Consider the following 27,967-nt stretch of genomic DNA (forward strand, 5'->3'; position numbering starts at 1 on the left):
TGGTATGGTTAAGGAGGGCGGGAACACCACGCATTTTTTTTTTTTAAATGGGGCGGGGTTCCTCTTAAAATCCATCTCAGACCTGAAGGGCCTGGGATGGATTTTGGGGGGACCCCCACGCCATTTTTTTTTAAATGGTTTTTCATCTATATTACCAGGTGCCAGCAATACATTACAGCCACAAGCAATTTTGGATTCAAATTTTTCCTTTAGAAATGTCATTTTGCTGCGGCACAGTAAAACACATTTACATGCAGACTAAGGAGACCCCCCAGGCACGATATTTAAAGGAATATTTCATTTTTATTGTTTCACTTGAAGCATTATTAAAATCACTGCTCCTGAAAAAATGGCTGTTTTAAAAACTTTTTTTTGCATTGATACATGTCCCCTGGGGCAAACACTTTTTATGCCAATAACTTGCATATAAGCCTTTAAAATTAGCACTTTTGATTTTTCATGTTCGTGTCCCATAGACTTTAATGGTGTTCGCATGTTTGCACAAATTCTTTGTCTGTTCGCATGCTCTGGTGCGAACCGAACCGGGGGGGTGTTCGGTCCATCCCTAATGGTGAGCATATCACCTCTTAATCACCTCTGCTCAGGAGAGAATACATTCATTTTGGCTGAGCTTTTCCATGCCTGTTCTTAGTTTGGTTGCCCTCCAGTTCTCCTATATGTTTTTTGTGAACTGATACCCAAAACTGAATTTACTAATGATTTTTGTAGAGGGAAAATCAAGTCTTTCTCTTTTGGATCTATAGCTCTTTTAATACTATTTTAAGTATTTTGCTAGCTGTAGAAACTGCAGTTTGGCATTGCTTGCTAGTATTAGGCTCATGAACCTTCTCATCCATTGACTCCCCCAGTTGTTCTCCTTTTGAATGTCAGAGCCTCCGTGCCAGTATTATGAAGTGGCCCCAAGGTATTGCGAGCCCCTGGCACCCTTTGTTAAAGGTAATTAAAGCTTATTTTAGGTGTTGCTGGTGTACTGGGCAGTTTCTTGGCTTTTCTTTTTGTCTGTTTCAGGTACTCCCTTATCAGCCATTAACTGTCCCTAGGCAGATCAGCTATTTGCTCATCAGCTTTGGATTGGCTATGGACTTTGGAGAGAAATCCTGTTATCCAAACGGGATTCACACTCACATTTAAATATATTCTTTCTGAGGTGATTTTCAATCATAGGAGTGCTCAATAGTCAATTCCATCAATATGCATCATCATATAACTATTGAGAGCTATGGAGCACTCCTACATTACTTTTATATCACATGGACACTTTAAGGGACGTGTTGTGATATATTTTTATAGTAATATAGACACTATTTGTTTCATGCTGAACATCGAATTTATGTTTATGACTTAAAGCGGACCTTCAGTAATTTTTTCAACTTTCCATCTATTAAATCTTCTGCCCTTGTTGTTTTAACTTTGGATAGTAAAACGTTTTTTTCTGCCAGTAAATCCCTTATACAGCCCACTTCCTGTTTCTTGTCTGGTCATTAGCCCAGGCTTATGACATCATGCACAGCTCTCTCTCTATCACTCTCGTGAGAGTTTGCCAGGAAGGGAGGGGGGATGAGTCATAAGCGGGCCAATGAGAGCTGCAGAGCTGGAGGTGTGCCTCTGTGTGTCTGTGTAAATCCAGGAAGTGAACAGGCAGCAGGTTCAGCTGCCCACAATTAAAATTGTTACAGATTCAGTGGAGGGAGATTTCTGCAGCATATTTGGAAAGTACAGAATCACAGTATATATAAAATAATATGCAAAGTGGTTGGAGGGAAGTTTCAGAATGGCAGAGATGTTTTTAATTACACATTATGTGAGCAGACTGCAGTTCATCTTTAAAGGTTAAGTTCACCTTTACAGAAAACTCTGTAAGGTGAACTTACACAGATCCCCCTCCTCAAGCGCGCCCCCCCCCTTGAGATTCCGCTGACCTGGACCCCGGCAATCTCCGGTTCTAAGCCCCGGTATATCGGCTCCAGGAGTCCGGGACTTAGAAATCTTCTGAGCTGAATGTCCAAAACATCCCTCGTCGGGGGTACGTTTTGGGGCATTCTAATTGCTCAGCACCGTTACATGGGCAGCGCCGACCAATCAGCAGCCGCAAAGCCCTTCCTGTCAGCTATGGAGCAGATGCGAGGATGGAGAGAGGATTTCTAAGCCCCGGGCTCCTGACATGGATATACCAGGGCTTAGAATGGAAGATTGCGACGGTTCTGGTCAGTGGGACTGGGGGGGGGGGTAAATTTACCTTACAGATTTTTCTGTAAAGGTGAACTTACACTTTAAGTTACACAACACTACCTTGCATCTAGATTATGAATTACTGTGGTTATGAAATGTATTCAGTATATGTTATGAATTAAGGTGGTAGCAGTTATTTTCTTGTTTGAATCACTAATAAGGTTTTTTTTTTTTTACTTATTTCATTTTTTATTTTATTCATTTGCATGGTGTGCTTGTTTGTAATTTTTAGATCTTTAATCAAGGCTAACTGTCCAGCCCCCCCTTCTGTTTGTCACAGCTTTCCTTTTTGGGGGCATTGTCACCCACTATTGTGGGTGGACAATGTAAATTAAAGACTTTATGGGACTATTATATTCAACTCGAGTCTTGGTGACTAAGCTTTGGTGTTTGATATTTATTAAAAATAAAAAATCTTGGTTTGTTTATGATTATAAAGTGATTGTAAAGTCTTGTGTTTTTTTTGTTTGTTTTTTTAATAACAAACATGGTATACTTACCTCTGTGCAGTTGGTTTTGCTCAGAGCATCCCCGATCCTCCTCTTCTCGGGTCCCTGGCTGGAGCTCCTGGCCCCTCCTTCCCATTGAGTGCCCCCTCAGCAAGCAGCTTGTTATGAGGGCACCCGAGCCGAGTCACAGCTCAGTGTGTCCATTCAAACACGGAGCTCCGCCCGGTCCCACTCCCTCGCTCTTCTGATTGGCTAACTGAATTTGACTGACAGTCGTGGGAGTCGATGGCGCCGCTGCTGTGTCTCAGCCAATCAGAAGGAGATTCCCGGATGGCAAAGACACTTGTGGGCATCGCTGGAAAGAGAAGGGGCTCAGGTAAATATTTAGCGGGGTGCTGGGGAGGCTGCTCCCCCAGAAGGTTTTTTATCAAAATGCATAGAATGCATTAAGATAAGAAAAACCTTCTGCCTTTACAACTCCTTAAAAGAATATTTTATGAATTTTACTTATATGCTTTTACTCCAATAAAGGGCCACAGCCTAATATTTTCCAAAGATGTCACATTTAATTAACCACTTACCCCCAGCCCACAGACCATTTACTGCAAGCAGGCGGCAGCTGCAGGCTGAGCGACATACTGGTACTGGACTCCATATATTAAATTATCTATTTAAATCACCCATATACTGGGGCAATTTATTATAATTAAATATTATGACCATGATTCCTCCTGGACCCAAATGATTTTATATCCAACCAACTAAATTACATTATTTTATTTTACCACTGCATTGGTAATATTTCTACTATATATATATATATATATATATATATATATATATATATATAGTAGCATAGCGTCCCAGAGAGAGACAGGAAAAGTCCTGTTCGGGGTTTATACGTCTCCCAGGCTCCTCTCATACACATTGAGGAATCTCTGATCCATGATCCAGTTCGGGTCTTGGTCCTCTTCCCCAGGCTAATTTAGGTTCACCTGAGCAGACAGCTTTGGCTCTCTGCCTGGGAAACACAGACAACGCTGGTCTGTGAGAGCAAAAAGGTTGGTAAAAAGCTGTTAAGCAGTTTATGTGGAGACTGACAAGCGGTTGGCTTGCTCAGCCTGGTAGTTAGGGCCTGCATAGTGTGTAGTTAGAGCCGAGACATGGTTAGGGTTTTGTTTGGCTATTTTGTTCTGTGTTTTTTTTCTGAACACTGTACAGCACCTCTATAGACTTGTAAATATCACCATTAAACACTTCGCTGTTTGTCACTACTTCACTTGTTCTGGTATCTGTGACTGAAAGCCTGAGTAAAAGTAAGTGGTGGTTGCGCTGTGGCACAAGGGAAAAAGGGAAGTGGAAGGGGAAGGGGCTAGCTCCGATGCATAGAGAGGTGAAAAAAGACTAAAATAAGTGCAGTCATACAAGCACTAAATACGAATATACTGAAGAAACAAAAAATTGCTAACATATATAAAGCTGTAAAATAGGTGGCACAATCAGTGTAGGTAAAATAAACCATACAAAAAAATGTATAAGTAATATAAAAAAAAAATTCATTTATATTTGTTTCTTCAATTTTTTGTTAGAAATTTTTTGATATTACTTATACATTTTTTTGCATGGTTTATTATTTTACCTACACTGATTGTGCCACCTATTTTACAACTTTGTATATGTTAGCAATTTTACACTTCCCTTTTTCCCATTTCTTCATTTTTCATTTGACTGAAAGCCTGCTTATCCCAGGAAGCTTTATAAGATTTTTTTTTCTCATACTTTTTTATTGGATACATAATGTTAATGATTTACAGTATATTTTTTTATGTGTTATGATACGATCACATCTATTTACTATATGATCATATCTACACATATCTTGTTTCAAACAATATTTTTAATCATCATTGCAGTGGTCTAACCTATACCTATCTGTAAACAGAAAACATCCACTTTGACTATTTTAACTATAGAGTAAAACCTTGGTTTGAGAGTACCTTGGTTTGAGAGCGTTTTGCAAGACAAGCAAAGTTTTTTGATACATTTTTACTTGATATACAAGCGATGTCTTGATATACAAATAGCATTGTGTCACAACTGAGTATAAAAGAGATGAGAGGCGCCGTAGTAATAAGTTACATTCAATGAAGGTACAACATTTAGCAACTTGCATGGTTGATGATTAAAACAGGCACATCTAAGTATGCAGACATCTGGGGTAAAGATCTCCACATAGATCATCCACTTCACCGCCATCAACGTCATCCCTTCCATGCTGTGCTCCACGAGCTCTTCAAGCCTCACTTTCAGATCGCTCTATTGCAGGGTAGTCTTCCCGGTCACGATTGCAGACTGACAGTGGTGAGAGCCGGCGGTACGGTTACATTAAATGTAACCATACTGCTACATTTAGAGGCGCCTCTTCTCTTTTATACTCTGTAGCTCCTTCTGGATTTTCTTCTAACCCCCTTGTGGAGGCTTCCATTTGTGGATGGACATTTTATGGTTACACAACCTATCACATTGCTATAATATTTTTATATGGACTATAAATTGAAAGACCCAAGAATAAATGATTGTGGAACGAATCATCTGAGTTTCCATTATTTCTTATGGGGAAATTTGCTTTGATATACAAGTGCTTTGGATTACAAGCATGTTTCCAGAACGGATTATGCTTGCAATCCAAGGTTTTACTGTATTTTTTTGTAACCTACTTATTTTAATTTATTCGATTTCGGAACTGAATTATATTATTTTATTCTACACAGAGCCAAACAACACCTTGATGGTGTGTTTTACCTGTTTTGTGACCAATAAATACCTACCCGGTGTGAGGAACACACTTGGCAGTTTCTTTCTAAGCTGTGGGCACCTCTGTTTTTGAATTTTGGGGTCTCATCCCTATACTTTTACCTCACACTAACATCAAGCCATTTACTGTATTTTCAGTTGGAAGTGTCCAGATATATGACAGGCTTAAGCTGGTCCTACACTAGTGGCATTTCATTACAAAAGCTTTGTTTTTAGAACGTTGGTTCAGTTTTCTAATCATTAATGTGGTAAAAACAATGGGTTTTTTGAGTCCTAGTGACAAGAAAAATTGGAAGTATCAAGATGGAAATTTTGCATTAAAGTAACACATTTCTAACAATGTACAGTATGTGGTATTTGAATGGGAAATTATGTTCATTCCAAAGCTGAATGTTGAAATCACATACAATTTTGAAGTCTTTGTAGGCATAATTGAGTGTGCTGACAAGACTTTTTTGTACAACTGTTTGTATGAAAATCTTAAACTGGAAATATTTCAGTTAATGACAGTCTAATGCTAATATCACATCTCACCTGTCTCATAATAATCAAACACTTTCACAGTAGCAGGCTTCGGGTCTGTAACCTCGATGAACTGTTCTATCAGGATGTTGATATGTACAGGATCATGTCCTATCTAAGGAGACAAAAAGACACAAATCAGGGCTAAATATATCCAAACAATAGATGACAAAATAACTTCTAATAACATTTGCTGAAAATTGAGTCACTGTTTCTCTCCCTTCCACAACAAATACAGTCAGGTCCATAAATATTGGGACATCAACACAATTCTAATATTTTTGTCTCTATACACCACCACAATGGATTTGAAATGAAACAAACAAGATGTGGGGGGTCAGCCTGTCAGTGCTTAGACCATACACCGCACACTGCATCAAATTGGTCTGCATTGCTGTCGTCCCAGAAGGAAGCCTATTCTAAAGATAATGCACAAGAGAGCCTGCAAACAGTTTGCTGAAGGCAAGCAGACTAAGGACATGGATTACTGGAAGCATGTCCTGTGGTCTGATGAGACCAAGATAAACTTATTTGGTTCAGATGGTGTCAAGTGTGTGTGGCGGCAACCAGGTGAGGAGTACAAAGACAAGTGTGTCTTGCCTACACTTAAGCATGGTGGTGGGAGTGTCATGGTCTGGGGCTGCATGAGTGCTGCTGCAATTGGGAAACTACAGTTCATTGAGGGAACCATGAATGCCAACATGTCCTGTGACATACTGAAGCAGAGCATGATCCCCCCCCCTTCTGAGACTGGGCCGCAGGGCAGTATTCCAACATTATAACGACCCAAAGCACACCTCAAAGACGACCACTGCCTTGCTAAAGAAGCTGAGGGTAAAGGTGATGGACTGGCCAAGCATGTCTCCAGACCTAAACCCTATAGAGCATCTGTGGGGCATCCTCAAGCAGAAGATGGAGGACAGCAAGGTCTCTAACATCCACCAGCTCCATGATGTCATCATGGAGGAGTGGAAGAGGACTCCAGTGGCAACCTGTGAAGCTCTGGTGAACTCCGTGCCCAAGAGGGTTAAGGCAGTGCTGGAAAATAATGGTGGCCACACAAAATATTGACACTTTGGGCCTAATTTGGACATTTTCACTTAGGGGTGTACTCACTTTTGTTGCCAGCGGTTTAGACATTAATGGCTGTGTGTTGAGTTATTTTGAGGGGACAGCAAATTTACACTGTTATACAAGCTGTACACTCACTACTTTACATTGTAGCAAAGTGTCATTTTCTCAGTGTTGTCACATGAAGAGATAGAATAAAATATTTACAAAAATGTGAGGGGTGTACTCACTTTTGTGACATACTGTGTATTAGTTAAAGATATATATATATATAGAGTGAGTGCTTAAAGTGGCTTTAAAGTCAGAAGTTTTTTTTACCCTAATGCATTGTATGAACACACGCTTGGTTTACCTAACACACCGGTGGAGATGTGATGCGTGACATCATTCAGGGCGGTGCCGCACGCCGCATCATCGGGGGAACCCCTAGTAGTGCCGCTCTGGCCATCCACGGCAGGGCAGCCTGCTTTCACTACCAGCTGCTCCCAACATGGGATTAATTGAGGGAGGTGTTCCTCCCCATATGGCCCCTATAATTAAAGGATGCCACCCTATTCGTCTGTCTCAGTCTGCAGATGGAGGGGGGGGGCATCTGGGTAATTTGTTTTCTGCCCCCCTCAAAAAAAAAAATGTGAGGGGTGTATGCACATTTTTACATATTAAACTGTGTAGCATCCAATTTTATGGTATGCATTTTATGCATTTTAATAGATTTTGTGCATTACATTTGGAATATTGTTAGCATATTATTCAATGCTGCTATTTGTGGGTGGTACCTCTGAAATCCCTTCTGTATCTTATAGTGTTTGTTTCTACACCTGTTTTGCCTTTAGTTATACTTAAACGTGTTAATGCATATAGACACAAAAAATCTAAATACAGTAAACCCAAACCTCATTCAGATAAAATGTCACCAAGTCATTGTTGATCTCACATCTTTGGATCCCATGTTTTTTCTCCATCTGTGAAGAGAAAATACTGTGTGTATTAGAAGGTATTAGGACTCCACAGTACAATACACACACACACATGATTGTATTAAAACGGTTGTATTAAAGCGGTTGTATACCGCTGGATGTTTTTTTTTTTTTGTTTTTTGTTTTTTTTTTTTACCTGCAAGGTAAAGTCATAATGTGCTAGTATGCATCGCATACTAGCACATTTATTTGAAACTTACCTTGAAACGATGCAGCTGCTTCCATCTTCACCAGTCTTGCTTCCGGGTTCGTGGGCTCCAGCTCTGTGACTGGCCAGAGCCGGGATGACGTCACCTATAGGTGATGGCTTACTTATAGGTAAAAGTCAGTAGAGAAAGTTTACTTTTTAAGGTACCCAAAGACACCGCATAATTTTCAGCTGATCCTTCTAAAATCAGAAAAGTCTGATGATTATGAAATGTCTATGGTAACCATTGCCACTACTAGGCTGGGCCATTCTAAAATAAATTTCTCCAAGCGTCTTCCAGGACAGCCCATGAGACCTTGGGCTCCTCCTACCAGGACAGGAAACACGTCACCCCCACCAGATAAAAGGGCGGTCCTCCAGGCCCATGTCAGTTATTTGTGTTTCCTCCGGACGGGGGGGTAACATGTTCATGGAACCTGCTCCCATAGGCCATATAAGCAGGGGCTTTGTATGGCTATTTTCTGGGGCATATCACTTACCTCTTCCTCTGCCAGAAGCAGCACACCGCTGGGGAGGTTGGCTGTGCTGCTGTTCCCTGTCCTCAGTGCCTGGAGAGGGCCAGGACCGGTGTGAGGTCATGCCCCTAGCGCAGTGCATTGCATTATAGCTCAGCTGAGCTTCGGTTGTCCTTCCCTGCCGACAGCGTGGCTGATCTGAGCAGGGAATGGAGGAAGCCGCAGCGCTTGAGGGGGCGGAGCTTTTGCGCTCCAAGCTGGCCCACAGGAAGTGCCTGGAGAGGGTTACTTCCGGGGCATATGACCTCATCATCGGGCGTCGGAGACGAGGTTCCAGTCTTCATAAACGGCGCGAACAGAGAACGCTGGCTGCTGGTGTTTCTTGGTGTTAAGCAGCCAGGCTGTGGATGACCAAGAGGGGCAGAATGGATCCTCCTGCAGTACCTGCACAGGCAGCGGATGCAGTTCCCAACACCAGCACCTCACAGGTAAGCCTGGGGTGTTCTGTCACCACCTTGCTATCCCTGTGAGTGTTCCCTCCCCCTCCCCCCTCTGTAGTAGTGGGTGTAAGGGGACACATTTCCTCCCTCCTGCACGTGGTGTTACGGAGTGATTGGGTGGCTTTAATTACATTGTGGGTCATTTATTTTGTCTTGCAGACCAAGACTCAGGACAAGGCCCAAGCGCAGCCACTTAAAAGGAAATGTGCGGTTTGCGCAAACAAATTGAGCTCCTCGTGGAGCAAAGCAGTTTGTCGCACCTGTATGACCCGGTTGCCTCTTGCCAGAAGATGCTTACTTTTGTTAGGGATGAGCTTGCGTCCACCTTCAGTTCCTTTAGAACGCTTATTGACAAGCTCCAGACTCCAGCAGAGAGTCCGTCTTCACTGAAGGCGTCAGTAATCACTCCGCAGCAGGCAGAGAGTGAGGACTCTGAGGCTGAGGTCAGATCTACCCGTTCTTCTCGGGAAGAATCAGGGTCAGATACAGAGCCAAGAGATAGAGAATCCACTTGAGGCTCAAGATTTAAGTTATCTGTTGAGGATGTAGATGACTTATTAAAGGCTATCTATACTACCCTTGAATTAAAAGAGGAAGAGGTTCAGTTATCCAAACATGATCTTATGTATAAAGGATTGCATAAGAGAAAATCGAGAGTTTTTCCAGTTCATAGTTCTTTGGTTGATACTATTAAACTGGAATGGGATAATCCTGAGAGAAAACCATTCTTCTCTAGTAACCTAAAAAGGAGGTTTCCTTTTGATGAAGACACTGCGCAGCCATGGAATAAGAATCCCAAGTTAGACGCACCTCTTTCAAAGGTTTAAAAAAACTCGGACCTGGCGTTTGATGATATGGGTACGCTTAAGGATCCGATGGACAAGAGGGGGGATATCCTTCTCCACAGAGCCTGGGACTCAGCAGTTGGAAACCTGAAACCAGCTCTGGCTTCCACTTGTGTGGCCAGAAATCTGGAGGTTTGGTTGACTCAGATTCAGTCACATCTGTCAGCAGGTACCTCCAGAGAGCAAAATTTAAAGTCTTTTCCTCTTCTATTTCAGGCAGTGGGTTTTTTGGCAGATTCTTCCGCTGAGTCGGTAAGAATGTCAGCCAGGACTTCGGCTCTAGTGAACTCGGCCAGGAGAAGCCTTTGGCTTAAGACCTGATCAGGGGACTCGGCCTCCAAGTTGCGCCTTTGTGGCCTTCCTTTAACTGGCGATCATTTATTTGGCCCAGGTCTACAGGAGGCACTGGAACGCACGGCTGATAAGAAAAAGGCGTTTCCAGAGAAAAAGAGTTCAGACAGCCAGAAAAATTTTTCGCGGCCAAAGCAGACAACAGAGTCCTAGAGAAAAGGACAGCAGGCCGAAAAAGCATTGGACTGGGCACAAAGGCAGAGGCAAAGGGGGAGTGCTGTTTAACCCTCCTCAACAGCCCGCCAAGCCGCAGTGACTTGTGTTCCCCGGTGGGAGGGAGATTGAGGGCCTTCATCCCACAGTGGGCAGCAGTCACTCTGAGCCCCTTCGTCCTGGACCTAGTAACCAACGGGTACAGGCTGGAGTTTGTTCACCAACCACCAGAACGTTTGTTGGTCACATTTCCTCCACAAGATCGGGAGAAAGCGAGGGCTCTGGGTCTCCAGATCGGAGACTTATTAGATCAAAAAGTACTGATTCCTGTTCCTCGATCGGAGCAGGGCAAGGGATTCTATTCCCATGTATTTGTGGTCAGAAAGCCATCAGGAAAGTTTCGACTTATCCTGAATCTCTGGACCTTAAACAAGTCCATCAGATACAAGCATTTCCGTATGGAGACGGTTTTTACAATCAAAAACCTACTATACCCAAACTGCTTTATGGCCACGTTGGACTTAAGGGATGCTTATCTTCACATCCCGATCCATCCAGCCTTCCAAAAGTTTTTGAGATTGGCAGTGAAGACGGGTATGGGGACCCGACCTTTTCAATTTCAGGCCCTCCCCTTCGGTCTTTCCTCAGCCCCACGCATCTTTACGAAGGTGTTGGGGGAAGCACTGGCTCCACTAAGATTAAAGGCAATAATGGTTATCCCTTACTTAGACGACCTCCTGATAGTGACAAAATCATACCAAAGGCTGTTGGAGGATCTCCAGGCTGTACAGGACTTCTTACAGTCCCTAGGCTGGCTAATAAACAAAGAAAAATCGTCCTTGATTCCGGCCCAGAAAGTAACTTATCTGGGTTACGATTTTTGCTCAGTGAACCAAAGAGTTTTTCTTCCTCAGGAGAAGATTACCAAATTGTTCCAGACTATGTCAGCATTGCAGACCAACCAGTCAGTCTCTCTGAGACAGGTGTCGAGGGCAGTGGGTCTTATGACCTCATGTTTTCCCGCAGTACCATGGGCGAGACTCCGTCAGCGTCCGTTACAAAGGTTTCTTTTAAGAAACTGGGACGGGGACGTAAGGTCCCTGGAGTCAAGGATCTGGCTTCCCGACAGAATAAAAAGAAGCCTGTGGTGGTGAAGAGCTGGTCAGCACCTAGCAGGAGGTCTCCCATGGTCCTTTCCCATTTCCTGAAGGATTACCACGGATGCGAGTTCCTGGGGATGGGGGCCCACCTCAGCAATGCAGTAGCACAAGGAGAGTGGTCCCCAGAGGAGGCAAGGGCCTCATCCAATCAAAGAGAGCTGCTTGCAGTCCAGAGAGCCCTCCAGTCCTTTCAGATGGAGATCAGGGGTCACAACCTCCAAATTCTGTCAGACAATATAGCGACAGTCGCGTATATCAACAAGCAGGGAGGCACGAGAAGCCGGAGGCTTCAGTTCATTGCCCAGGAGATCCTTTCATGGGCAGAGGGGAATCTAGCCTCTATTTCTGCTGTACACCTGAAGGGGACAAACAATTGCCTGGCAGATTATCTCAGGCGTCACAGGATAGACCGAGACAACTGGTCCCTTCATCCCGAAGTCTTAGCAGACCTCACCAAGAGATGGGGTTATCCCGTAGCGGATTTGTTCGCAAAGCGAAACAACCGCAAGACGGAGATATTCTTTTCCATGAACCCGGCAGACCAAGCCTTGGGGATCGATGCTCTGGCAAACCCGTGGCTTCCAGGCCTATGTTATGCCTTTCCGCCAATAAGACTGATTCCAGAAGTCCTCCGGAAGTTTTGGCTGGAAGAGACAGATCTGATTCTAATTGCCCCGTTTTGGCCCAAGAGGCCATGGTTTTCCCTGCTACAGTCTCTGGTTTCAGAGCCTCCGTGGAGTCTAACGAAAAGGGAAGACCTATTATTGCAGGGTCCAGTATCACACCCTCAGGTGGTTTCCTTAAACTTGATGGCCTGGTATCTGAAGAAAAGATAATGAGCGCCCAAGGGTTCTCTGACAAAGTAGTCAGGACTCTCGTTAATTGCAGGAAGCCAGTTACTAGAGCCATATATTCCAAAGTTTGGAAAAGGTTTAACTCATGGTTATCTGAAAATGATAGATTAACTCATGATATTCCGTCTATTTTGGAATTTTTCCAAGAGGGTGTCGACAAAGGTCTTTCTGTTAGTACCTTAAAGGTACAGGCGGCAGCTATTAGTGTGTTCCTCCAGTTTTCTCTCCTGGAAAATCCCACTATAGCCAGATTTTTCAAATCTATCTCTAGGGCCAGACCAGTAGTAGTGAGAAGTTGTACAACGTGGGATCTGTCCCTAGTACTTCAAACTCTGGTAGAATTTCCGTTTGAACCTCTGGAAAGTATGTCAGTTAAGTTACTTACATTAAAAACTGTGTTCCTTATAGCTGTTACCTCAGCTCGTAGGGTAAGTGAGTTGCAGGCCCTATCAGTGCCCTTCCTCACGATTTTTGAGGATCGAGTTGTGTTACGAACCGATCCAGGTTTTTTGCCCAAGGTGGCAAGTACATTCCGCCAATCTCAGAACATTGTATTGCCAACCTTTTGCAGTTCGCCACAGGGCGACTTAGAAAGAAAATTTAGTTTTCTAGATGTAAGAAGGATTCTCTTGGTCACGAAGACCTTTAGGAAAACTGATGCCTTGTTTGTCCTCTTTTCTGGAGTTCACAAGGGGAATAGTGCATCTAAAGCCACATTGGCTAGATGGATAAAGCAAGCCATCTTGGAAGCTTACAAAATTAGGGAGGTCCCTACACCTTTTGTTACTGCGCACTCAACTAGAGCCTTGTCTACGTCTTGGGCTGAGAGGGCTGGTGCCTCACCGGAACAAATTTGCAGGGCTGCCACTTGGTCCAGTTACTCGACCTTCATTAAACATTATCGCCTGGATCTTCTATCAGCTCAGGAGCAGGCGTTTGGTCGTAAGGTCCTTCAGGCAGTTGTCCCTCCCTAGACTGGTAAGTTCTGGCTCATCGTCTCATGGGCTGTCCTGGAAAACGCTTGGAGAAAAGCTGAGTTAGACTTACCGGTAACTCCTTTTCTGAGAGTCTTCCAGGACAGCCGGATTCCCACCCGGTATTGTCTGAAGTTGTACATTATGCATATGTTTTGCAGGGTCCTACGGTTCTTGAGAATACTGACACAGGCCTGGAGGACCGCCCTTTTATCTGGTGGGGGTGACGTGTTTCCTGTCCTGGTAGGAGAAGCCCAAGGTCTCATGGGCTGTCCTGGAAGACTCTCAGAAAAGGAGTTACCGGTAAGTCTAACTCAGCTTTTATGGAACAAAGATCTGACTTTTAGACCCCTTTCACACTGGGGCGGTTTGCAGGCGGTATTGCGCTAAAAATACCGCCTGCAAACCGCCCCTAAACAGCCTCCGCTGTTTGTTCAGTGTGAAAGCCCGAGGGCTTTCACACTGAAGCGGTGCGCTGGCAGGACGGTGAAAAAAGTCCTGCAAACCGCTTCTTTGGAGCGGTGAAGGAGCGGTGTATTCACCACTCCTAAACCGCTCCTGCCCATTGAAATCAATGGGACAGCGCGGCTATACCGTGGCAATACCGCTGTACGAGGGATTTTAACCCTTTTTCGGCCGCCAGCGGGGGTTAAAACCGCACTGCTAGTGGCCGAATACAGCTGCAAGAACGACGGTACAGCAGCGCTAAAAATATCGCTGTTGTACCGCCGACGCCCCCACCGCCCCAGTGTAAAAGGGGCCTTAATCTCAAAATTCTAACTTTAAAACTGAGAAATGTGACTTTTAGTGTCAGAATTCTGATGTTGAAACTCAGAATTTTAATATTAATTATTACATATATTATTATACATAATTTGACTTTTTGTGACTTCTCAGAATTCTGACTTTAAAAGCCAGAATTGTGTTTCCTAAATGTCTTTTAGGATTGCCCTAGGGTTATTTTGTATATTTCATTTTATATTGTGTATATTCAGTAAATTATATTATTATATTACCCCACACACAGAAGAACCAGCCTGGGTAGAAGCCAGTTATAGAGATTCTGTCACCAGACCATTCATTTCACCAACAATCTTCCAGTAAATTTATATGGGCATTTAATGTTTTTATACCTGTTTCTTACCCGAAAATCCTCTTTTTTGTAGCCATCCAAAAGCCCTGGGCCTGCTTCTGGGTACCATCATATTGAATGTGATGTCAGCAGGCCCAGCAGACTTAGAACTGTCACTCAACTAAGGTTCTATGGAACCCTATGGTACCTCCAGAGGTTACTATGGGCGTCATAGTTCGTCTGGTTGAAAAAAGACACAAGTCCATCTAGTTCAACCAATAATTCCTTGAGCTGTTACTGAGAGTAGTGTCGTATTTATAAGGGGACAAAAGGGGTCACTGCCCTGGCATCCACTGACAGAAGAAGCCTCCCTTTATACAAAAATTATATAAAACAATATAAAAATTATATAAAATAATACAAAATAAATATTAATAAAATAATATAACATGTATAATTTGGCAGCTCAAGCAAACCACACATAGAGTACTATGGCTGCATGTGCTTTCACTCAAGACCTCAGATTGGCATTGTGTTGTGCATTTTAAAAATGTGTGACTGTCATTGCAAATGTAAACCAACTCTATGTATAAGGGGCTCCCCAAACCTCAAGTGCCCTGCCCCCCCCCCCCCCCAGATCTATATCTGGCCTAGCGGAGAAAACTCTCATTTAATAGTGCCTGCATAGTTGTTGAGAAAGAAAATCACTTGGTAGAGACAGCTGCATGGCCCCAATGATATTTTGGTTGCCTGTAAGTGTGGTATTCTGATTACCCCTGTAAGGGGGCATTCTTGCCATTGGCCAATGACTGTCAATTCATTGATTTTAGCAGGTTTTCCCCAAGACCTGAAAATAATTTCAAGAGTTCTTCTGAGGAAAAAAAGCTTAAAAAAAGACTTCACTATAGGGTTCCCCTTTACTTCTTCCCCAGCAGACACATAAAAGGTCAATGTAAGGAGGTGAATGGAGTATTTAGGAGAGCATAGCAAATAATGATATACTCCTAGAAGAGGGAACTGACTTCTCCAGAGGAAGTAATATTTTCGCACAAGCTTAAGGCATGTAGCAACTGAATAACGGAAAAATCACTCATGATAGGAAAATGCTGCAAAAAGCATTTCAAATACTTTTTTTTAGTTTTCTGTGGTTTTGCTTATTTTTTTTTTAAGTTGGTGCCAAGGTCTGTTAGAACTTGGAATAGGCTGAATTATGGGGAATTAGCAAAAACGATTTCAGAATACTGCAAGACCTCATTCAGCAAAGCTATCTGTTTTCACTGTCTATATCCTGTAAAACTATCAACACCCAGATGTTGAAATCAGACTGAAATTGCCTAATGGTATATAACAATCTTTTCAGTATTTATTGTATTGAATTCTCTTGCCCCTAAATATAATAAAACCCCATAAAATCCAAACACAAAGGGAAATGGCAATGACATACCTCTCTTAGTGAGCTCTTCACAGGAACATAGCCAGACAACATCTTCACCTCTATAATAGCCATGTTGGATGTCTTTCGAGCACCTGTGTATCTGCAAATATTTTTAAAAAGTTGTAGCATGATTTTATTGTTCAGTATGAGACCCCCAAAACATCCCAGTTATGAAGTCATCATCATTTCTATTTTTCTTTTGTTGATTATCCTGCAGAGCTTTATAGCTGTATGTTCTGTCATCTTTCTTTTTTTTTGTAATTTTAGTGCAGCTCCAGGATTTGGTTACTCTTATTCTTGTCATGAGTGCCTCCTACCACGAGGCGAACTAGGCAGCTGCCTAGGGCGCATTGCCACCTAGGGCGAAGCCACGGCCACTGGTTTCCCTACTCTCTGCGGCCTGTCTAACACTCCGCTGGCTTCCCCACACAGTCCGCCGTAAGGCTGCATCCTGCTGCTCACTGCTGTTGTGCACACCTCTGCGACTTGTACTTGCATATTGTGTATGTGATTTGTTCCTATTGAGGCCATACCTCAATAGGAGCAAATCACATACACAATACGCAGTAATGAAAGTGCATGTGGATAAAACAAACAACAAAATCAAATAATTTTGAAGGGCAAACTAGATGCAGTATTTGGGGTCCAGATACTCTCTCCACTCCTCTCTACCGCAGATCTGCCTAACTACATAATAATGGATGTCCTCAGAATTGGGACTGCCCAACACCACCTTGTGCATGTAAATATAATGTCCATAGTTCCACTCCTGATATACTCTTTACGGGTGGCTGTCCCTTCCGCAAGCACCTGATGGTGTTTAGGCACCTGTAAAAGGCCACAGACAGCAGTCTCGTGCCACTGTGCCTCTAAGATATGAAACAAAGCTTCCAGGACATAGGGGAACTCAAGTCTATAAAGTTCCCTAACGTCCCTGATCATTCACCACTGGAGCCACGACAACTGCATGAGGTGGCATCCCTGTCCTGGGAGCAGGTAGGATGGTGGGCATTGGGGGGGTCTCTGTGGCACTGCTGGTCTTCCCCCTTCCTCCTCCATTAACTCCATGGTAAGGAGGGTGCCAGGTCTTCCATGGTAGGGGGATGTTGTGTTGGCACTTCCTCTCAGGCAAAACAGCGGTGGGGACTGGTGAAGATGTTGCAGGTGGAGCATCCTGAGACACAGATTCTTCTAACTCCGCCACCACTACAGTACCTTTTAGGGGAGTCCCACAAAGCTCCAGGCCACTCCTTGAGCTCCTCACAAGGGGCTGAATGCCCACACACTACCACCGACTGTATCGGTTAATCAGCGGGTATACCACCGATGATCCTGCTGGGTGTGCTGCTGTAGGTGGTGGTGCCTCAATCGCCTCCATGGATGGTACCTCTGATGCAGGCTCTTGACAGAGCTTGACCCCACTGGCACTGGGGAAGCGCTCAACTGCATAGTCCATGGGGGAGCCCTGGTGAGTACTATCTTCCTCCTTCACCAGGTCTGGAGAGAGCTGGTGTTGTACTGCAAATGACATGGCCACAGTGGTGACCTTAACAGCAATGGTCCATAGTGCATTGTGTCTTGGCAGGGTACCAGGTAGTTACACGGAGCCTCCCAACTGGGGGCACCTCAAAGAGGAAGGCCCGGCACTCCCCACAAACAGACCCAGGATGTGAGAGCCATTGTCAGGGCTCTGCACTCAGAACATACAGAGACCAAGGTTTCTGTGATCCCAGTGTGGCACACTGCCAGACCCCAGCATGCTGCCATCGCACAAAGTCCAGCGTCCAGAGAAACATTCCAGAAAGCAGGTGATATAAAGCAGGACCGTGCGGTGTCACCCAAGCTACAGGCTGTTTTAATATTTTCTACTATTTAAAAAAAAATTTGTTTTATTTTGATAAAAAAAGTGTTTGATGAGCATGAAGCTAATGGGGAAAAAAAAACAAAAAAACAGTAAACATACAGTACAACCAAGTGTTACCAAACAACATAAATGGCAATACATATAAATATATATATGTGTATATATATATATATATATATATATATATATATATATATATATATATATATATATATATATATATATATGTGTGTGTGTGTGTGTGTGTGTGTGTGTGTGTGTGTATATATATATATATATATATATATATATATATATATATATATATATATATTACATATTCAGCAGCTTTTCACTAAATTTATTTATTTAAATTATTACTGTTGAGGTTACCATCTCAAGTTGCCTGGGAACCTCACATGGTATTTGGACATAGGGATGGGCGAACGGTTCGGCCCAAGCATGGGTTTGCCCGTTCGGCCATTCACAGGACACTCCAATTTGCAGGGTGTTCATCGGGGCACTGCACAGTGCATTCATTGCCCTGATTAGGCAAAGCTTTGCCGAATTAGGATGCAGTGTAAGCTGGTTCATAAGGAACGGGGCTGGGAAGCCGGCCGCCGTGTCCTTAACAACCGATGAGTCATCATCTGTCAAGGTGTTTCCCCGCTGACAGATTAATTTTAGTGCTGGTAAAAAAAAAGAAAGAAAAAAACATGCCCCCCCCAAGTCCATACCAGGCCCTTCGGTTCTGGTATGGATTTTAAGGGGAACTGCGTGGGCCCCCCAAAATCCATACCAGAATACCAGACCCTTATCCGAGCATGCAGCAGGCAGGTCAGGAAAAGGGGAGGGGACGAGAGAGAGAACCATACCAGACCACATGCCCCCAACATAGGGGGTGGGTGCTTTGGGGCAGGGGGAGATCTTCCCCCCCACCTTAAAGCAACTTGTACTGATGTTGATGGCAACAAGGGCCTCTTCCTGACAAGCCTGGGCTGTGACCCCCCCCGCCCTATGTGAATGGGTAGGGGTATATCATACCCTTACCCATTCACCAAAAAAAAGTAAGAAACACAGGAAACCGTTTTTGCAAATCCTTTATTAAAAAAAAAAATAGTGTCCCTCAATGTAAATCCACCGTCAATCACAACTCCAAAAAATAGAAAAACTGGAAAACGCTTCCGCCTTCATGGGAGGCTACTCACAGTATGCTCTCTCTGTACTTTGACAGCTCTTATATAGGCAAGGGGTAAGGCCATCCAGTGACTTAACTGGGTGGCCCCGCCCCTTCTGAAGTCATGTGAAGTAATTTTTTCTATTTTTCGGGTCCCATGGGCGTCGTGATTGACAGTGGATGTACATCAAGGGACACTTAAAAAAAATAAAAAATAAAGGATTTGGAAAAAACTGTTTCCTGTTTTTCTTACTTTTTGACACTTTTTCTGGTGAATGGGTAGGGGTACGATGTACCCACTACCCATTCACATGGGGTGGGGCAGCAGATCCAGCCCCCTTATTAAATAATCCTAAAGGAAATTGGGAAATTGTTACCACACAGACACACTTAACAAAGACAACACAAGATCACAACAATAAACTAAACAAGATGCAAAAACACAACAAAATTAACAATAACAGCCATTAACACCAAATAAAATTAACAAAATTAAAACTACACTACAAATAAAACATCCATACAATTAAAATACAACATAGAATAAATAACACAGATTAAAATACCAGGCAAACTACCAAATACAAATAATACACTACTCTCTCTAACACCCCCCAAATAATAGCCAACACAATACCAACATACTATAAAAACAAAAATCCTGATCTTAAACCAGAATTAGATCTTTACCTCCAGCCCTCCCAGAGAAGAATTATATATCCTGATGGCCACAGGAAAAAATGATTTCCTGTGTTGCTCTATGGTTCATTGTGGGTGTAACAATCTAACCAGCGTATTGTGGAGTGGGTGGGAAGGGTTGTCCAACATTGAACGTAACTTGAACAACATTCTCCTCTCTAGGGATGAGCTTCGAGTTCGAGTCGAACTCATGTTCGACTCGAACATTGGCTGTTCGCAAGTTCACCGAACAGCGAACAATTTGGGGTGTTCGCGGCAAATTCGAATGCCGCGGAACACCCTTTAAAAGTCTATGGGAGAAATCAAAAGTGCTAATTTTAAAGGCTAATATGCAAGTTATTGTCATAAAAAGTGTTTGGGGACCTGGGTCCTGCCCCAGGGGACATGGATCAATGCAAAAAAAAGTTTTAAAAACGGCCGTTTTTTCAGGAGCAGTGATTTTAATAATGCTTAAAGTCAATCAATAAAAGTGTAATATCCCTTAAAATTTCGTACCTGGGGGGTGTCTATAGTGTGCCTGTAAAGGGGCGCATGTTTCCTGTGTTTAGAACAGTCTGACAGCAAAATGACATTTTGAAGGAAAAAACTCATTTAAAACTACTCGCGGCTATTGCATTGCCGACAATACACATAGAAGTTCATTGATAAAAACGGCATGGGAATTCCCCAAAGGGGAACCCCGAACCAAAATTAAAAAAAAAAAAATGACGTGGGAGTCCCCCTAAATTCCATACCAGGCCCTTCAGGTCTGGTATGGATATTAAGGGGAACCCCGGCCAAAATTTAAAAAAAAAAATTACGTGGGGTTCCCCCTAAATTCCATACCAGACCCTTCAGGTCTGGTATGGATTTTAAGGGGAACCCCGCGCCAAAAAAAAAAAAAAAAAAACGGCGTGGGGTCCCCCCAAAAATCCATACCAGACCCTTATCCGAGCACGCAACCTGGCAGGCCGCAGGAAAAGAGGGGGGGACGAGAGTGCGGCCCCCCCTCCCTCCTGAACCGTACCAGGCCACATGCCCTCAACATTGGGAGGGTGCTTTGGGGTAGCCCCCCAAAACACCTTGTCCCCATGTTGATGAGGACAAGGGCCTCATCCCCACAACCCTGGCCGGTGGTTGTGGGGGTCTGCGGGCGGAGGGCTTATCGGAATCTAGAAGCCCCCTTTAACAAGGTGACCCCCAGATCCCGGCCCCCCCCGTGTGACAATTCCTTTATTTAAATGCTTCTTCTTTCTTCTATCTTCCTTCATCTTCTGGTTCTTCTGGTTCTTCTGGCTCTTCTGGTTCTTCCTCCGGCGTTCTCGTCCAGCATCTCCTCCGCGGCGTCTTCTATCTTCTTCTCCTCGGGCCGCTCCGCACCCATGGCATGGGGGGGAGGCTCCCGCTCTTCTCTTCTTCTTTTCTTCTCTTCTTCTCTTCTTCTTTTCTTCTTTTCTTCTCCGGGCCGCTCCGCAATCCATGCTGGCATGGAGGGAGGCTCCCGCTGTGTGACGGCGCTCCTCGTCTGACAGTTCTTAAATAACGGGGGGGGCGGGGCCACCCGGTGACCCCGCCCCCCTCTGACGCACAGTGACTTGACGGGACTTCCCTGTGACGTCACGGGGAATGCCACAGGGAAGTCCCGTCAAGTCACCGTGCGTCAGAGGGGGGCGGGGTCACCGGGTGGCCCCGCCCCCCCGTTATTTAAGAACTGTCAGACGAGGAGCGCCGTCACACAGCGGGAGCCTCCCTCCATGCCAGCATGGATTGCGGAGCGGCCCGGAGAAGAAAAGAAGAAGAGAAGAAGAGAAGAAAAGAAGAAGAGCGGGAGCCTCCCCCCCATGCCATGGGTGCGGAGCGGCCCGAGGAGAAGAAGACAGAAGACGCCGCGGAGGAGATGCTGGACGAGAATGCCGGAGGAAGAACCAGAAGAGCCAGAAGAACCAGAAGAACCAGAAGATGAAGGAAGATAGAAGAAAGAAGAAGCATTTAAATAAAGGAATTGTCAAAAACTGTCTCTTGTCATTTTTAACATTTTTGACACTTTCTTCGTGAAATGGTAGGGGTACTTATGTACCCCCTTACCATTTCACACAGGGGGGGGGCCGGGATCTGGGGGTCACCTTGTTAAAGGGGGCTTCCAGATTCCGATAAGCCCCCCGCCCGCAGACCCCCACAACCACCGGCCAGGGTTGTGGGGATGAGGCCCTTGTCCTCATCAACATGGGGACAAGGTGTTTTGGGGGGCTACCCCAAAGCACCCTCCCAATGTTGAGGGCATGTGGCCTGGTACAGTTCAGGAGGGAGGGGGGGCCGCACTCTCGTCCCCCCCTCTTTTCCTGCGGCCTGCCAGGTTGCGTGCTCGGATAAGGGTCTGGTATGGATTTTTGGGGGGACCCCACGCCGTTTTTTTTTTTTTTTTGGCGCGGGGTTCCCCTTAAAATCCATACCAGACCTGAAGGGTCTGGTATGGAATTTAGGGGGAACCCCACGTCATTTTTTTTTAAATTTTGGCCGGGGTTCCCCTTAATATCCATACCAGACCTGAAGGGCCTGGTATGGAATTTAGGAGGACTCCCACGTCATTTTTTTTTTTAATTTTGGTTCGGAGTTCCCCTTTGGGGAATTCCCATGCCGTTTTTATCAATGAACTTCTATGTGTATTGTCGGCAATGCAATAGCCGCGAGTAGTTTTAAATGAGTTTTTTCCTTCAAAATGTCATTTTGCTGTCAGACTGTTCTAAACACAGGAAACATGCGCCCCTTTACAGGCATACTATAGACACCCCCCAGGTACGAAATTTAAAGGGATATTACACTTTTATTGTTTGACTTTAAGCATTATTAAAATCACTGCTCCTGAAAAAACGCCCGTTTTTAAAACTTTTTTTTGCATTGATCCATGTCCCCTGGGGCAGGACCCAGGTCCCCAAACACTTTTTATGACAATAACTTTCATATAAGCCTTTAAAATTAGCACTTTTGATTATTCATGTTCGTGTCCCATAGACTTTAACGGTGTTCGCATGTTCGAACGAACTTTTTTCCTGTTCGCATGTTCTGGTGCGAACCGAACAGGGGGGTGTTCGGCTCATCCCTACTCCTCTCCAACACTGTTGTAAAAGACTCCAATTCCAATCCAGCAACATCACTGGCCTTGCGAATCAGTTTGTTGAGTCTGTTGGTGTCGGACACCCTAAGCCTGCTTCCCCAGCATGCCACTGCATACAGGAGAGCGCTGGCCACAACAGACTCATAAAACATCTTCAGCATCGTCCGGCAGATGTTAAAGGACCTCAGTCTCCTCAAAAAGTAGAGGCAGCTCTGGCCCTTCCTATAGAGCACCTCAGTATTCTTGCTCCAGTCCAGCTTCTTATCTATGTGTACCCCCAGATACTTGTAACTCTCTACTACATCCACATCCATTCCTCGGATGGAAATTAGGGATACTGGTGGCTTCCTCTTTCTGAAATCCACAACAAGCTCCTTTATCTTTAACCCAGAACACCAGTAAAGGCAAAAGTGAAAACTAGCATGTCACTCTGGAGCCGGGGTCTCCAAACTTTGGCCCTTCAGTTGTTCTGGAGGATAGCACAAGTGTCAAAAATTGTGAAGTTTACTGTTACATGTTAAGAAACAAGAAAAAAAAAAAACACAGCAAAATGATAACCATAAAAAAACTGTCTTTTTACATTTTTAAGGTGCTACTTTCAAACTTTTTTCTTGCCTGTTGTCTGATAAACCTCACTGAACAACAAACTACACACAAAACAAAAAGAACACTTTGTGCGTCTGTATGTGTGTGTGTGTGTGGGGGGGGGGGGGTCTCTGGGGGTCCAATGCATTCTGGTGACAACAGCTTGTCTAGCGGTCATCCAAAGGTCCAAACATGTCAGTTAGAAATACCTCCAAATTACTTCAGTGCAGTTTAAAATTAAACATTTTATTAAGCACAATCAGATTTGAACTCTGCAAATTCAAGTTCAATCAGAATTCAAATCTCAACACTAATTATCAATGATAATAGTGGAGTGACAGTTCTCTCTCCCTTTCTTTTTACTGTCTACACCACTGATTTCACCTACCAGAGGTGTGGAAAAATGTAGCGCTAACCAATGATAAGTGCAATAAAATAAAATAAAGAAATATATATAGAGTCCAACATAAGAATGAAAAACTATGAGCACAAATAATAAGTGCAAAAAATGTAAAATGTGTGTAAAATCCAACATAAACAATGGTGTGACTGTGAGTCTCTGGCCCAAATTCTGGCTGGGGAATGGCAAAACAAACAAGTGGAAATCCTCAAACAATGAAATGTAAATCCTCTTGGAGTGCAAGGAATGATGTGAAACATCCACAATGGTGACTCCGGAGAATGAAACAAATGGGTACTCTTACCAGAGCAGGTAGACCCGGATGTCAGCGACCCCAAATCGTAAAGGCTTAAGGATCGAATCCGTGGCTCTCTCGGATGGAGGTGGAGGTCCAGGGTCTTCTATGGGTGGCTCTGAAGGATCTCAATTACCTCAACCTGACCATCTCTAAAGGAACCTCCACACCAACTCTCATCAAAAAACCAGTGTATAAAAAAGAAGAGAGGGGGGCTCCAATAGTGCGGATCAAAAAGGTAGGTTTATTAAAACCACAAAGACAACTAAAAGTGATCACAATGAATAAAAGGCAATGTAGGGAGCAGTAAGCGTAGCCCGATGCATTTTGTCCAAATAGGACTTCTACAGGGGCTAAGATTTTAATAAACCTACCTATTGAAGCCCCCCTCTTCTTTTTTACACACTGTTTTTTTTATGAGAGTTGCTGTGGAGGTTCCTTTAGAGATGGCGACTTCCTAGTTGGGTCGAGGTCATTGAGATCCTTCGGAGCCACCCGTAGAAGACCCTGGACCTCCACCTTCATCTGAGAGAGCCACGGATTCGATCCTTAAGCCTTTACAATTCGATGTCGCTGACATTCGGGTCCACCTGCTCTGGTAAGAGTACCCATTTGTTTCATTCTCCGGAGTCACCATTGTGGATGTTTCACAGAGGATTTCATTGTTTGAGGATTTCCACTTGTTTGTTTTCCCATTTTCCAGCCAGGATTTGGGGCCAGAAACTTACAGTCACACCATTGTTTATGTTGGATTTTACACACATTTTACATTTTTTGCACTTATTATTTGTGCTCATAGTTTTTCATTCATATGTTGGACTCTATATGTCTATTTTATTTTATTGCAGTTATCACTGGTGTATATATTTTGTTAGCACTACATTTTTCCACACATCTTCTTGAATTTTGTCACATTTAGTGTAGCTGCTGTCACATTTGGTTCATATTTTTGCACAGTATTATTCCACCTTCTGATTTCAGCTACCAGACAGAGTCTCGCCATCTTCAGAAGTTTTCTGATGACTTTGCAGTAGTGGAATGTATCAGGGACGGGGGATAGACTGGGTATAGGACTATGGTGGAGAACTTTGTCACATGGTGTGAGGTTAATCATCTGTATCTAAATGTGATAAAAACAAAGGAGCTGGTTGTGGATTTCAGAAAGAGGAAGCCACCAGTGACCCCAATCTCTATCCAAGGAGTGGATGTGGAGGTAGTAGAGAGTTACAAGTATCTGGGGGAACATATAGATAATAAGCTGGACTGGAGCAAGAACACTGAGGTGCTCTATAGGAAGGGCCAGGGCTGCCTCTACCTTTTGAGACTGAGGTCCTTTAGCATCTGCCGGACGATGCTGAAGATCTTTTATGAGTCTGTGGTGGCCAGTGCTCTCCTGTATGCAATGGCATGCTGGGGAAGCAGGTTTAGGGTGTCAACAAACTGATTTGCAAGGCCAGTGATATTGTTGGATTGGAATTGGAGTCTTTTACAAAAGTGTTGGAGAGGAGAACGTTGTTCAAGTTACGTCTTATCTTGGACAACTCCTCCCACCCACTCCACAATACGCTGGTCAGTCCCATCAGTGACAGATTTTTACATCCACAAGGCACCACAAGAAATCATTTTTGCCTGTGGTGATCAAGATATATAATTCTTTTCTGTGAGGGCTGGAGGTGAAGTTTTAATTCTGGTTGTTTTTGACCAGGATTTTGTGTTGTTTTTATAGTATGTTGGTATTGTGTTGGTTATTATCTACAGTGGTGATAGAGAAAGTGGTGTCTTATTTGTATTTGGTAGTTTGCCTGTTATTTTAATCTGTGTTATTTATTCTATGTTGTATTTTATTTGCATGGATGTTTTATTTGTAGTGTAGTTTTAATTTTGTTATTTGGTGTTAATGGCTGTTATTGGTCATTTTGTTGCATTTTTGCATCTTGTTCAGTCTATTGATGTGATCTTGTGTTGTCTTTGTTAAGTGTGTCTGTGTCGTAACAATTTCCCTTTGGGATTAATAAAGTATTCTGTGCTCTGTATGTTGGATGATGAAGATTATAGTTATAATAACCCATACAGGACTGTTGTAAGACTACTGAATTATTAGAAATAAATGATTAAAGTAGCAAATACCTGAGACAGCTTTAAATTGAATATAAAAAAAAATATTGTTCATAAAACAATAATTTACTAAATTGTAAGAGACAACAAAATGTCTCTAGGTGTTGCTTTTGCCAGTAATCTACCATGTATTGTATGTATTGTATACTCTTAGGCTGGGTTCACATATGTGCGATTGGGATGCAGATTTCTCTGCATCCAATTCATATGACATGCAAGTGTGCTTGGCTCGCAATAAAGCCAGTTCACACAGGTCCGGGGAGGCTGCAGTCCCCATTCCAAAAGGGTCCTGTGCGTCTTTGGGTCTGGTTCAGGTGCGAATTCAGGCAAAAATTGGGACCTGGTTCGCACCTGAACCGGTGAACAGGGACGCACCGGACAACATGCTGGGAACTGTAGCCACATATATGTGAACCCGGCCCAAAAGAACCTGCACTAAGAGGATACTTTTTGTAAAAATGTAGTTAATTAAGTTAATTATGAAATCTTATATGATGCTGAATATAAACATAGTTTGACTTACTGAGCAGTTATATGAAGTCCAAGGTTTTTCACTGAATCTTGCACACCTTTTTTTGGTGTTGCCTCAACACTGACAGCAAAGGCGGCCTCATTTCTTACTACTGGGATGTTGAATCTAAGAACCGTCTACAAGGAAAGGATAGCAAAATCAGATGATTGCAGAATGGATGGAACAGAAGAAATATATGGGATTTACCACGTACTTGTACAAAGACACAACCACCTCCTGTAGCAGTCACTGTGTACTCTCCGGGGATGGTTGGTAGTGTCCTCTTCTGGAGGAGAAGTCGGTTATTGTTGTCTACATGGAACTTCTCCTGAAATCCTGTCTTGGAAGTAACGGTCACTGTTATAGCTCCCTTGTCACTGTATGTAGCCTCTGCATACTTGGCCATAGCCTGGAGAGCCACGACTGTGTCCTATAAGAGAAAATTCCTAGAGGTTATATACAAAGGATATTACAATAGAATTAAGGAGACTGAACAGTTCACCAATATAACTTAAAGGGGTTGTAAACCCTCGTCATTCTATGCATTAAGGTGAAAAACCTTCTTTACTGCAGCAGCACCCCCCGAGCCCCCCTTATACTTACCTGAGCCCTGTAATTCAAGCGACGGGAACAAGTGCACCAGCTCCGGCCGGTGTCTCGTGTCCTGATTTGATAGATTGATTGCAGTGCAGCCATTGGCTCTTGCTGCTGTCAATCAAATCCAATAATGCGGGTGCCGGGGGGAGTGCGGAGCCGAGTCCTGCTGTTTGTGTCAACAGACACAGCAGCAAGACACGGGAGCACACACGTACGGGTGTCCGGTCGGAGAGCGCTTCATATTTTATGTTTTCATCAGTTTTTATTTGTTAAAGGGGTATCCCCTTTTTTGTACAAACTAAATTGAGTCATTGAGCCTGTAAGCTGGGTGAAAATAGCCAGTTTGGTGCTACTAAGCCTGAGAAACCGCGCTTAGGACCAGTCTATATGGCAAATTCACATAGGTTGCTGCCTCCCTTGAACAAAGACACTCCTGAGAGTATCCTGCCTAGTAGAAATTTATTTAAGGAATATTATAGGGATAGAACGGCGCTATCTACAAAACCTGTATGGCTAGGCATATATAGGAAACATTATATAAAAACGTTTTTTTCTTATACAGGG

General features: G+C 43.7%; 1 protein-coding gene across 3 annotated transcripts in view; it reads right to left on the bottom strand.

The window, feature by feature from the left end:
- LOC141105649 (alpha-2-macroglobulin-like protein 1) overlaps positions 1 to 27,967 on the bottom strand; it is a 583,128-nt gene that overhangs the window by 267,695 nt on the left and 287,466 nt on the right. For 2 of the 3 annotated variants that reach the window (XM_073595625.1, XM_073595627.1), the window contains exons 30-33: positions 27,021 to 27,236; positions 26,819 to 26,943; positions 16,100 to 16,190; positions 8,000 to 8,068 (exon numbers count right to left, since the gene is read on the bottom strand). In XM_073595625.1, coding sequence (XP_073451726.1) covers positions 8,000 to 8,068; positions 16,100 to 16,190; positions 26,819 to 26,943; positions 27,021 to 27,236 — 501 coding nt within the window. Of the gene's footprint in view, positions 1 to 6,047; positions 6,151 to 7,999; positions 8,069 to 16,099; positions 16,191 to 26,818; positions 26,944 to 27,020; positions 27,237 to 27,967 lie in introns of all 3 variants that reach the window. The other variant, XM_073595626.1, reaches the window with a different exon arrangement.

This window comes from Aquarana catesbeiana, linkage group LG08, assembly GCF_042186555.1.
Source record: "Aquarana catesbeiana isolate 2022-GZ linkage group LG08, ASM4218655v1, whole genome shotgun sequence".
Classification (NCBI taxonomy): Eukaryota; Metazoa; Chordata; class Amphibia; order Anura; family Ranidae; genus Aquarana; species Aquarana catesbeiana.